This window comes from Triticum urartu, chromosome 1, assembly GCF_003073215.2.
Source record: "Triticum urartu cultivar G1812 chromosome 1, Tu2.1, whole genome shotgun sequence".
Classification (NCBI taxonomy): Eukaryota; Viridiplantae; Streptophyta; class Magnoliopsida; order Poales; family Poaceae; genus Triticum; species Triticum urartu.
The window spans coordinates 371894850-371908340 of record NC_053022.1 but is presented as its reverse complement, the minus strand read 5'-3'; the positions used below and the strand labels follow the sequence as shown (position 1 = coordinate 371908340).

Genomic DNA, 13491 nt, shown 5'->3' with positions numbered 1-13491 from the left:
AAAGATGTTAATGAATTTGAACAAAATTTTGCCAATTTAAAAAATGTTCATGAATGGAAAAATATCCTAGAAATTCAAAACCTGCTCGTGACTTACAAAATAGTTTATTCATTCATAAAATGTTCGCTGATTCCAAAAATGATCATGCATTTCAAAAATGTTTGTTAAATCAAAAAAATGTTCGTTAATTTCAAATATTGTTCCACCAGGTTCGTTAATTTTTTAAAACTTGCTGGAACATTTTGTGAATTTCAAAAATGTTCGTTGATTCTACAAATGTTCGCCGATTCAATAAAATTGTTTTAAAAATGTGCAAAAAAGTTAAAAATGATTTCAAATAGTATAAATGTTCATGAATTCAAAAAATGTTTTGATTTTAAAAAAACGAAATTTTGTAAAAGTGTATGGATTTAAAAAATGTTCACGATTTCAAATATGTGCAAGAGTTTAAAAAATGTTCATGATTTCACAAAATTGAGAGTGATACTGTGATAGTGTATCTCGGTGATGCAACAAAATATGGTCATGGCCATTGAAGATTATGAATTGTTTTCTTCCATTGCAACGCACGAGCCCTTTTGCTAGTACTTGAAGGAGGTGATATTCTTGGTCCGGTCCATCATGCATGTTTTTGTAGAAGACCTCCTAATAACCTTTATAAAACAACCCTCAGTTTCGGTTCGTCCGTGCGCTTGTCCGTGTGAGTCCAAGTCGTATACGGCATAGCCTAGGAAAAACTGACTGTATTTGTGTCCATGTCCAAAATAGGAGCTTATCTTCTTTTCCTTAGCCTGTACCGATTAGATCCAACCGAACGCACCAACCCTCACACAGGCTCACTTGTTGTGGCTCTGCTTCCCCCATCCCCACCGACACACTGCGCGCCCAGGTCGGTGGCTCCCTGCAGTGCCTGAGCCTCCCGCTCGCCCCTACCATCAAGCATCAAGGGTGTCCTCTGGGCTCGCCTTCTCGCTCTCCCGCCATCATCCTCATGGTGACGACATAGATGGTGACCCAACGGAGTACTTGGAGGATGCTGAGTGGGTGGGTGTGTGGCTGGCAACGAGCGCAGTATGCTTAGGGACTTCTTCGGATGTATCTGCATAGGTTCGCCAAATCGAAGTTGAGTGTTGTACACAAGAGACTAATCATTGTTGCCTCAGTCCCCAGCATGAAGACATTAGGCATCGCTCACACCAACGTGGCCTCCTGTGCTCCTAGCCTCCTAGCTGTGAGCATGTGTCGGCAATAGCTCGATCCCTGCAGCACCATCGAGGAGGAGCTGGGGTGAACGCGGCATGCACGTTCTCACTCCTCATCGACCTTGCTACCACTGCCTCAACTTTGAAGCCCATGGGCAAACATCAAACACAACGTAAACAGGAAGAATGTGAGCTTGCCGGCAGGAGCAACCTTGGTAAGAGTAGGGGAAGGTGTCAAGCTGAAACCACACATCTAGGGTTTAGTTGCGTGAGCCAGTTTACGAGAATCTTCTCCAAGTGAAAATTCCAAACCGTTTCCTCCACATCTGAAGCCATAATAAGCATCCTAAGACGATTTGGTTCAGACGCACCCAGTGATATGATGGTACTTGGGTAACTCGCTACTGATGTTCAGAAACCAAAACAATGGCTTGCACTTTGTGTTAGCAAATGTACAACTTTGCATGTATTGTATGCACGTCATATCAGATTTGTGTGATTCTTAAACATGTAATCTGTAATTATGCAACTCAACATGAGTTCCAGTGCAAATCTTGGTTTTTTCACAGGCGCGGGACAAGGGATGACCGCAATTGACTACCACAAACTCCTCATGTATGCCGTCAGACATCGGTTGCATCCACGCCCAAAGCTTTCAATCTCGCTGTTCCGGCGAGTTTGCTGAAACATCGTTTGCACATGCTCCATCCAAGGTACCCCACCGTCCAATTCTATCATCAATTTTGCACTTTAAACTAATGACTTCTTGGTTTAAGGAAGATGTAATTTTGATATCAATGATGCAAGCAAATAAGATTGATCCCAAAGAAAAAAAGTAAAGGTATAAAATATGCACCTTTGTGTGCATGTGGAATTACAGGGGAAAATATACATTATAATGATGGCTTGGTTGTCAAGGAAAGAAATACTAGTAAGCAAAGAACACCAAAATTGTTATACGGGAATAGAGCCAGTCTTCTTCTTAATAGAACCGGTGGTCCGCGCCGACCCAGTCTCTACGCAGTGGCAGCACCTTTCCTACCGGCTATCCCTTCTGCACGTTGTTGTGCAGGTGGTCACGAACGTGGCGGCACAGTCGCCGGATGCGAAGAAGCTCGACTGCTTCTACCTCCTCCACTAGGACGACAAGTAAGATTAGTTGCTAACCCCTCATCTGCACCTTTCCTACCTATTATGTTGTTTCAGCTAGATTCATGTCACTCGTAGATTGTGGAACAAGAGAAGCAATATGATGTGCACATTAAAAACTTCTATGCGCTTCAATTGGAGCAAGAATTTACTGGCGTTGCGTATTTGGTATGCAAATACAAATTCCTTTGGATGTCGTAGAGATGAATATTATGCTACTGCATGATGTTGAATCCTGGTCGTCAAATACTAAATTTTGAACAATGAGGTTATTTCTTTCTGCTATTGCTGCAGCGCCAAAACAAAGCTCTCCCTTCTATTAACATATTCCATCAGGATTTACTATGGCTTGTACTATAACATTGCATGGTGTCGCTCCACTTTGTGGCAGTGGCTGTCAAAAAGTTATCTATCACAGATTTGGTTTATGAACTGCGTTAATTTTGTTGTTTATGGTTTAACTGCTACACTTTGATGCTTCTTAATTAGGTACCCTCCGATAGAGATAAGCACTGATGTTTAAGAAAAAAAATAGTCTATTTTACTAAGCAACAAATGCGGACGCTTAGCATGGGCGTCATGGCAAGATTCCTGGCCAATTAGCGGTTGGTTTATCGAGTCCCGGTGTCTGGTTAGGGTTCCTTTTTCGAACCCCATCGTCGGCTCAAAACTGCCAGGGGATGCCTTATAAAATCCTTTGTTTTTTCCCCTGTATTAGCGCCCATACAAGCGTAAGCCATTGTAGATGCTGGCATCTTTGATTGCATGATTGTATTAACACATAAATGAAAAATACACGAGATTGAAATGTCATGCCCCTTCGGATTCTATGGGATTTGAGTTTGTGATAAACATCAAAAGAAAAACAAAAGATTTTTTTAAGAGGTTGAAGAGGATGATTGAGAAGCTTTTTAGGTACCTATAGAATGTAGTATGATCAAAGAGACCCTATAGAATATCATACTCTTTAGGTACCTATAGAATGTAGTATGATCAAAGAGACCCTAAAGGTAGATGAACATGCCATCTATATGATCCAGGAGCATCAGAGCATTCATATAATCAAATGCTCACCAGCCAAATATCTTCACTTCTACAGAGAAACCATATCAGTTACTACTCATGATGGTTAGTTCAACTTGGGGTTACAGCAACAATCCAATTACTGCCAAGAACTAAGATTGAGATGAGATCTCTTGCCACACACTTAAGTATGTTACGCAAAAAACACATCACTCTAAGCATCACTTTGATTCATGGAGTAAACAATATTTTAAACTTGTACTATGTTGCCTCCTCGCCAGTAAGCTAAACATACTTGTCACCCATTCTCATCGGAGACAAGGGGGGAATGATATTATTGACTATTTTAGCAACAATGTTAGCAAAAGTATACCAGTATATCAAATTAGGGATTTGGTTGCGCTTAATGTCCCAGCGTTTGTGTATGTGTATAGGACAACAAGGAGAACATCTTAGCTCTTCTTTGTACCATAGATGTGAGAGGAACCAATCAATTATGTACCTTTGAAAAATTAATATGCTGACAACGCCTACTACTGCCTCCTTAGACACTCGCGCTGGTGTACAGCGTGGACACCCGTGGCTTTGGATTGTCGCAGAAACTGCCAAATATGTCACTGCATCCAACCCATTTTGTCTGTTCCCTTGCCTCCCAGTAGCCTCCGACATAGCGGTATGTTCCATGCTCGCTGTCCCTTTGGAACCATCTTGGCTTCCAGCCACTCTCCTGCATGTTCCTTGCCTGTTTAAGAGGAAAAAGAAATAACCATCAGTTAGGGCAGATAAGGACCAGACAGGTACTTCTTCAGTGTAAGCAAATATGAAAAAGAACTATGAAAAACTCAACGTGCTGCCATGTACAAGCAATGTGAATAAAGGTAAGCAACATGTAGTTTTAAAGGAAAATGTAGGACAGTATAAAGAACTAGGGTATTATACCATTCGTTGTCTGGTCTCGAGGCGCAGTTTCTCAGAGTTGGCCTTTTCGTACTCCCCATTCTCTAGATGTCGCTGGTCTGGTCTGAGTCTTGAATCTGTTGGTGGAAGCTTCTCCTAAACAAATGACAAATTTGTTCTTTAGGTTCAGAGATAATAAAAGGTGACAATAACGAGCTATTTAATGCATGTTGTATCTCTACCTTAAGCCCTGGAGTCAGCTCATTTAAAGTAATCGCAAATGATGACAAGTTATATCTAGTGGGATCTGCTGGAGGCTCATTTTTCTTCCACAACAAGGTGGCGCCAGCGCTCTGATGTGAAATATGAGAGTTCAGTTTAGAAGCATCATCACTAACAACGCAATACATGCTCTCATCCCACTTGCCCATCAGGGATGCAACCTTGGTGCCATCAGCATCTTTAACAAAGCCTTGAACCTTGCATAGAATTACATATATTAGTACGATCTACATAAGCAAAGGGACATGGCGAAGTTTGATGGAAATTGTTCGTCATACCTGGCGAGGATTACGTTCGAGGAAAGACTGCTCTTTAAACATCAGCTTGCATGAATATTTTTTGTTTCCACTAATACTCATTGTGCCATGGTGATGGCAATATACTCGACCAATGATAAGGTTATTAATTGTGGTTGTAACCTTACAAGGAAAAGAAAAATGTTATAGGTATTAATTCAAAAAGATATTCAATTCTTCTTGCCCATCTCCAAGCTTCATGTGAATAGTGGCAGTGTTCTCTAGAAATAAATGAAACCATGATATCTAAAGGTAGAAATTAAATTGGGGTGCATAAAACAACCCATGGAGAATAGGAACAGTAATAAGCTCGGCCCTGTGGCCTGTTCCCTAGAAGAATAGGATAGGTATGCTATACTCACAGATTAAAAAGCACGGGCAATCGGCAATCATCAAAACATTATTTCGAGAATGGTAATCATGGAAAGCTAGAATAGTATGAGTGCCTTTGATGAAGAATCTGTACCTTGCTCCACTGGAAAGTTTCTCCATCATCAAACTCTAGGGTTAATATGCCACTAGGATCCACTTGAATCGACTGACCCCAGAATTTACTCTTTAGATTGCTGTCTCCCCAAAATTTCCAACCTTTTCCTTCACAATGGCATGCCATGGCCATCGGATGATGACTAACCTAGTGCCAAGAATAAACTAACAAATTAACTAAAAGATGGAGTGCCATATCAAACGCAACGAAACTCTTAATAGGCTTGTCATCATATCCATGTATGTCACTACCATGCTTTTAATCAAACAACATTTCAAGACACTCCGTACCACCTGGCTATCATTTCTTTACAAATGAATTTGATCTTGTTACTGTGCACTAGATCGCATGACAGAATGCAGATGTGTTGTATACCAGACTAACCTTTTCAGAGAAGAAACGTATCCCCTTTTCAGGGTAATCAGCTTCATAAGTTTCCCCTAACAGTGGATTGAAAGGTTTGCAGGGACGGCTATCTGTGGAAGCATATCCAGAGACAGCAAAGGCAGCAACATAAAGAATTCTCATCAGACCGTTGCCCTGAACATATGTGCAAAAGACATTACTATCAACACAATTCTGGGATAAGTACACATGAAACACCACTATGTAGTATTTTAGATATTAATGTTGATGGAATAAAAAATAACTTCATTATCTGCAAAATTTAACAGCTAAAGTGCATGCTACTCGGTTTGTGCTACACACAGATTTATACATGCACAGCAATTCAACCATGTGCAAAGTAATGTTTCCTGATGTTTAATTTATTTATAACAGTATTTGGATCAGAAGAAAGCAGGAAAGGTATATAAATAGGCATACCCTTAAACCACATTCGTATGCACGGTCCAACAAATAGGAATACTCCAACTCTTCAAAGCACTTTTGAAGAGACGACAAAGGCTCGTTAAAATAAACAGGAAGACAGACCCTTGTAAGATCCTTGCCAACATTATCTTTGATCATGGACCAAAGGCTAACACTTCTCTCCTTCTCTACTGGTTCAGGCAACTTGGAGCGCCTCTTCGCAGACGATAATAGATATTCATTGGTCTTGTCGGCAGCTAATGAGTCACCAAATTTGCAAGCTTCATTCCCATAATTTAAGTATCTCACTTTCACGTCAGGACTAGCCACACTGTCGCTAAAACTTTGCCTTGTATCATAGAAATGAAACTCATCTTCATCTGACATTTTCCCTATTTCTTGTTTACCAGCATCTTCAGAAGATTCTGTGTTGCTGTATTCTGATGGCAAAGAAGAAAAAGTAGGCAGTAAGCAGAAATAAACTAAAGATGGAAGAAGTGTTTGCAGTGAAAATGCGCCAGATAAAGATGTAGTGATGTATGGTTTACATATTCAGATTAATCCAACAAACAAACATAGATGAGTTATAACAGTCAGCTATGCTTGAATTTCTACCATGGTCTTGAAATGTTGATGTCGAACGGGCAACGATAGTCACTGCCCCGCTGGTAATCGTTCTCAACTATGTATGATGGAAAACTAATAGTTATGCTTGAAATTTTTTCTCTGCGTGATCAAATGGAGCTATATTAAGGAAAAATCCCTCCAGAAACACCAGCCATGAAGCAGTTCAGGTAAAATGCAGTGCAAGAAAAGTCACAGGTGCTTGGAGAAATGAATAGAAAAAATCCATAATAGAAGCAGTCTAACATCAGCAGTCCAAGAAAAATGCGAATTAGCACCTTCACACCTGTGCTCTAACAGCACAAGAAAAAACACAGGTACTTAGAGAAACTAACAGAAAACAATCCAAAGTAAAGGTTTATACCATGGTAATGAAAAATTATGCATGAAAAATAACAAGTAAACTTTTATTTAAGGCTAGTCATAACTGTTAGAGAAAACCAAAACTGAAAAGAAGAACAAGTACCACTACATTTTCCAGAGCTGGAAAAGTCAGGCTTGAACAACTGCGACTGTGGATTGCCACGAATAGTTGCATCTTCTGAATTAACTGCCTGAGAGAACACAATAAGTCAGCAGATGATTTCACGATACTAGAATACCAGATATCAGTCCATCAATTTATTCTTTGAGTTCTGGGCCAGACTCCAAACAAACTTTTTTGCTATTTTTTTACAAAAAATTTGAAGAAAATAAAACTCACCTTCCTTAACTATATTTTTTAAAACTCCAGTGCCTATGAGGAACTGTTTGGACCACAATTGGGTTTCCTTGTCATTTATAACAGGTCGAGTGTCTTCATCTTTACTTCTAAAAGGGTCTCTTTGCTAAAAAAACTTCTAAAGGGTTTCAACCATTGGTGGTGTCGCCTTCTAGCAAAAACTATTAAATCTATTGCAAAAGGCTGAGATGGTGGTCCTGTTTGACACCAAAGTTGGGATAATATTGCTAGCAAGTGCACTATTTAGCTACTGATAAAGGTTGGCTGCTGAATACAAGGAAGACAATCACATGGAAGCAAAATATCCAGTCATCTTTTGGTACAACTAAGAACATCAATTGAATATATATAGTTCTAAAGAGGGCTCTGCAGGTTCTTAACGTACATTAGTCACTAAAGTTGGTCAGTATGACCATCAAGTTCCTTCGCCGTTATTTGCTTGAAGAAAAAGAGAAAGCCTACCAAAAAGTGCATGATTTGTCTAGTCCAATCAGAGGGTTCCAAGAAGCATTACCTCAAGTTCCCGTGGAAGACTGCCGATAAAACTTAAATACGATTCACAACGCTGCTTCATCTGTACATGATACTGTGAAAATTCTGAATGAACAATCTGCTCACAGTCTTTAACAATTTCTGCACCAACACCTTCAGCATGCAAGCGGTCTCTTAGCTTTTCTGTAGAAAATGATCCACCATTCCGGTCACTTGGTAAAATACCACCAAGAGAATATTCACTTCTCGCTGAAACAAGTGCTTCAATCCAAGCCACACGGTCCTTAACACAACCTGTCCTCAACTGAAGTGTCTTGGTTGGGGTAATGATATAGAACCGTTTGTCATCTGATTTACTTTCGCTAAATGATGAGATCTACAAACAGTTCAAAAAATTTACAAAAATTAGCAACCAGACCGGCACTTTAAGCCAAAAGTATGAGTCCTTGTGTTCAAGGCACACAAATTATAGTTAAAACAGTGATGCCCCATGATATCTACATATTCATGCGGCGATTACACGTTCGTATAGACCAATGACAACAAATACTTCAGTTCCTTCCAACACAATATTTTGATCGGTCTCCTAGGATGTAAAATCCAATAATGAGCAATGAAGAGTAATCCATATACTCAAATGACTACTGAACCCTCCCAGCTCTGTAATGCCATATCATTTCACACTGTTGCATCTATAGATAATAACTTGATCAGTTATCATCCAAAGGACAGGCTAACACAAAGGACGCTGACTCAAGCAGCAGCCAAGGCCAAGAGACCGCTCATCAGGGGAGGAAAAAAGGCAAGGCTCCTTTAAATGGGTATATGGACAGATGCTTCGTACCACCCCACGTTCCCAGCAAACTCACGGACATCCATCTAATACGACACAAACCGAGGCGCCAACCCATCAGCCGTGCCATTTGTACGAAATACAGATGGGCCGGTGCCGTGCCATTTGAACAAAATGCAGCTGGGAGAGCCGGGCGCCCGCGTGCCGCGAATTAAAGCATCTCGCCGGCCGGCCAGTCGGCTGTCGGCCCCTCCTCCCCTGAGCGCGGGCGGCGACAAGGTCGCCTCTGTAGCACGCCGATGCAGACACTGTTGTTTCACACTCCGCACTAGTAGCCGATCCTCGCCGCGGCTAGCGAAAAGCCAGCTACAGTCCAAGCAAGGCATCTCTCTCTTTATCCGACACAAGCGACAGATAGCCCCGGCTGCAAGAAAATCTCCGCCGTAGATCGCGGCGATGTGCGGCTGGCGATGCGCGCTCGCGGGGGGCGCCGGGGAGCACGGGGTCGCTTTACAGTTCAACTGTTCCGATCCGGGCGACGCGGAAATACCAACTCGTTTTGGTGATGAGAAGGAAAAAAGACCTACGAAATATCTGGGGAAACTAAAAATAGTTCAATCGCCCGCCAGATGAAATGCGCTGCGCCCTGAGGAACGGACCGCTCGATGTGTCGCTACTGGTACTAGTTGTGTGGAAGCTATCTATGTAAGCAATGGGATCATGGTAGCATAGCGGACGGGAGACGGAGGGGGAGGAAATGAGACGAGACCTTGAGATGGACGAATCCGATGGGCCGCTCCCCGGCGCCGCGGTCCGCGCCCCCGATCACCCTAACGCCCGCGGCGGGCTCGGTTGGCTGCGGCGTGGCCTCCTCTGCCGCGACGCGGCGGCGGATCTTCGAGTAGGCGAGCACGCCGCCGCGGATCGCGAACCAGCGCGGGCGCCAGCCCCTGCCGATGTTGGTCCACTTGTGCAGCACCCCCGCCACCGCCGCTCCGTCCGCGGGCGGCGGGGAGCAGTCCCCGTCGTCTTCCTCGGCGGCGCCGCCGCCCCCGGGGCAGAAGTCGGCGGCGAGGCAGCAGAGCGGGTGCATCTCCCTGGCCCGCATCGTCGCCTCCGTCGCCCGCTCTCACGCCGCTGGCGTCCCCATCTCGACTTGTTTATTGGCCGCTCCGCCTATAGAAGCGCCTCCACGCGGTGGGTCGATTGGAATGGATTCGTTGGGTTGCGGTGGCGAGCAGAGCCGCGGAGGCGGGCTGAGATGGGAACGGGAGAGAGGGAGGGAGGAGACTCTGATGCGCGCGGCGCAGGCGCGGGCGCAGAGCCTTGTGCTTAACGCTCACTTCTGCTGCTTCGCTTTTGGAGCGGCATCTTTGAGCGCGCGATCCTCCCTCCTCGTGTCCCTCTCCCGAGCCCGGACGCGTGCCCTGTGCGCGGTTGGTCGAGTCTGGTCAGGTCGACCGGAGCGAGCATCGTGTTCGTGCCGCGGTGTGCGCGCGTGTCGACGGGCGATCGTGCGCCGTGCGTTGCGCGGCCGCGTGTCGTCGCGATCTACCGTAGGCTCGCTTGACAGTACTCTAGATGTCAATGTGCTCTCTCCATCGTTAATTACGCTTAACAGGAGCCCGAGCACTGTGCATCTTTGGCAACTTCAGCTACATACTCCTGTTGCTAATTAGTAGTGGTCCATGCTTCGCTGGTTTCCGCGATCGATCGGTCGAACCTTCCTTGGACCAGCCGTCGTCCTCCAGCGCCATGGCTACGATGACGGACCAGCGGCACGCGTCTCCTGTCGCGGACCAACGACGCGCACGAGCGTTCGGACCCCATGTCTTGTACGAGTAGCTTTTTTTTTTTTGCGAGTAGCTAGCTATAGCTACCTCTCCAACCTGGTGGATCGACATACATGCAACCGCACCAGCCCTACCGGAAACCCAATACATCCGCACGTGCACCGACAAGACCTGTATCCACGAGATTTTATTTTTGGATAACCCTGTATTATTCGCAAAAAAAAAACTGTATCAACGAGATATCGCAGGATCGATCGAATAGGCCGCCGGACTCCCTCCCGGTGGCGAGCTAGCTGGCTGAACAAACCACTCGCTGCTGATTATCTCCTTGGGCTTCAGAAACAGAGTTGGGCTCACATAGAAGGTGTAGTGTACTCTTTTTGTGGCTATCGCGGGCAGCTAGCGACTGAAACTGGGCCGGCCAATTTTTCCGATATTCACAGCCTTCTAAAATAGTTCTTCTCTGGTTGTTAACCGGTTTGGGGGACCTTGCAAAAGGTTCTGGTCCAGTTTGTTTCCTTTTTTCTTGACTTTTTAAAATGTTCATTTTCTTCAAAGTTTTCATCATTTTTTGACAAATATTCACGTTTATTGAGAAAATGTTTGGAAAATTTTAAAATATGTCTAAACCTTTTTAGAAATGTTCACAATTAAAAACCCAAATGATGAGTGCCACACGTCACATGCGTGGCACTCCGGCCTTGATGTTTTTAGAAATGTTCACAAATTTTTGATGGCAATTTCAATCACGCAAGGATGGCAATTTACAAAGATACAAGGTAAACTTCTGTTAAAAATAAACTGAAGCACTAAAGGTGCCATGCTTGCCAACTAAAATTATCATCCCCGCAAACTAAACTTGCCATAAAAAACGTTCGAACTTACCATGTGCTCGTACCTGACTTCTGGCACTTATCAGGGTCCTTCAAAAATGCATTCCTTAAAAATTGTTCAATAATTTGAAGAAATGTACTCCCTCCGTAAAGAAATATAAGAGCGTTTAGATCACTAAAGTAGTGAGCTAAACGCTCTTATATTTGTTTACAGAGGAGTATGTGTTTAAAAATTGTTCACATTTTAAGAAAAAAGTTTACAAAATTAAAAGAATGTTTTAAAAAATTTAAAAAATGTGTTTATTCTCAAAAACCTAAATTAAAAATCCAAACAATTCATCAATCATAAAGAAATCATTTACACAACATGCTGAGGTTGAGATAAAAAACAATCATCCCTTATAACCATCGAAGATTGTTGAACAAGCTAAATCCTCTAAATATAGGAGGCATTGAGCACATGATTAGCATGAAAAGATCACGGAACTTTCTTCCCATTCCGCCCTATACCACTTGACTTTCAGGGCAACAGAACAAATAGCAATCTACATCCTTCAATTAGCACTACTAATCCAAGATCTAACAACGTGATTAGTTTGATCCTAGGGTTGACGTGCCAAAAGTTGGATAGCAAAATTTTTGGTTGATTGGTTTGCGAATGAATTAGGAAGCAATGGATATAAAAATGAACGGTGTGGCACATTAACATTACAAAAGTATTGGTCTCCATCCAAACAAAAGCAAGTGTTTTGGTCATGGCCAATAAATTAGTAGTGTACACTTTGGTCACAATCTGGATACACGCCATAAAAAACACGTGCAAGCTCTGTGAAACCTAGATGGAATTAGAAGGACAAGGTGAATAGTCACTACAAAAATTGTGCCACCCCATAGACACTAGAAGATTCTCCATGGCCTCGGGACAATGCAAGACATCACACTGAAGGAAATATGCCCTAGAGGCAATTATAAAGTTATTATTTATTTCCTTATATCATGATAAATGTTTATTATTCATGCTAGAATTGTATTAACCGAAAATATAATACATGTGTGAATACATAGACAAACAGAGTGTCACTAGTATGCCTCTACTTGACTAGCTCGTTGATCAAAGATGGTTATGTTTCCTAACCATAGACATGAGTTGTCATTTGATTAACAGGATCACATCATTAGAAGAATGATGTGATTGACTTGACCCATTCCGTTAGCATAGCACTTGATCGTTTAGTTTATTGCTATTGCTTTCTTCATGACTTATACATGTTCCTATGATTATGAGATTATGCAACTCCCGTTTACCGAAGGAACACTTTGTGTGCTACCAAATGTCACAACGTAACTGGGTGATTATAAAGGTGCTCTACAGGTGTCTCCGAAGGTACTTGTTGGGTTGGCATATTTTGAGATTAGGATTTGTCACTCCAATTGTCGGAGAGGTATCTCTAGGCCCTCTCAGTAATGCACATCACTTAAGCCTTGCAAGCATTGCAACTAATGAGTTAGTTGCGGGATGATGTATTACGAAACGGGTAAAGAGACTTGTCGGTAACGAGATTGAACTAGGTATTGAGATACCGACGATCGAATCTCGGGCAAGTAACATACCGATGACAAAGGGAACAACGTATGTTGTTATGCGGTCTGACCGATAAAGATCTTGTGGGAGCTAATATGAGCATCCAGGTTTCGCTATTGGTTATTGACCGGAGACGTGTCTCGGTCATGTCTACATTGTTCTCGGACCCGTAGGGTCCGCACGCTTAAGGTTTCGATGATAGTTATATTATGAGTTTATGAGTTTTGATGTACCGAAGGAGTTCGGAGTCCCGGATGAGATCGGGGACATGACGAGAAGTCTCGAAATGGTCGAGACGTAAAGATCGATATATTGGACGACTATATTCGGACATCGGAAAGGTTCCGAGTGATTCGGGTATTTTTCGAAGTACCGGAGAGTTACGGGAATTCGTCGGGGAGTATATGGGCCTTATTGGGCCATACGGGAATAGAGGAGAGAGTCCAAAAGGAAGGAGGCGCCCCCCCCCCCCTCTGGTCCGAATTGGACAAGGGGTGCAACCCACTT

At 43.1% G+C, this 13491-nt stretch overlaps 1 protein-coding gene across 1 annotated transcript; it reads right to left on the bottom strand.

Moving 5' to 3' along the window:
- Positions 1-3732: 3732 nt before the first annotated feature.
- Positions 3733-10097, bottom strand: LOC125513209 (oxysterol-binding protein-related protein 1B-like). The gene is made up of 10 exons (XM_048678245.1): positions 9546-10097; positions 8006-8359; positions 7237-7324; positions 6162-6586; positions 5721-5876; positions 5316-5483; positions 4832-4972; positions 4514-4750; positions 4314-4427; positions 3733-4116 (listed from the first exon to the last, which is right to left on the bottom strand). Exons 1-10 carry the CDS (start codon positions 9882-9884, stop codon positions 3919-3921), a joined length of 2220 nt encoding a protein of 739 aa, XP_048534202.1. The 5' UTR covers positions 9885-10097; the 3' UTR covers positions 3733-3918.
- Positions 10098-13491: the final 3394 nt, after the last annotated feature.

What these genes read in the sequence shown, in the direction of transcription:
- LOC125513209 (XM_048678245.1), bottom strand. Translation starts at nt 9,884, where the DNA reads ATGCGGGCCAGGGAGATGCACCCGCTCTGCTGCCTCGCCGCCGACTTC. An exon ending in TCGGATTCGTCCATCTCAAG is followed by an intron (nt 8,360 to 9,545) that starts GTCTCGTCTCAT and finishes AACTGTTTGTAG; the next exon opens with ATCTCATCATTTAGCGAAAG. An exon ending in TCGAGACCAGACAACGAATG is followed by an intron (nt 4,117 to 4,313) that starts GTATAATACCCT and finishes CCTCTTAAACAG; the next exon opens with GCAAGGAACATGCAGGAGAG.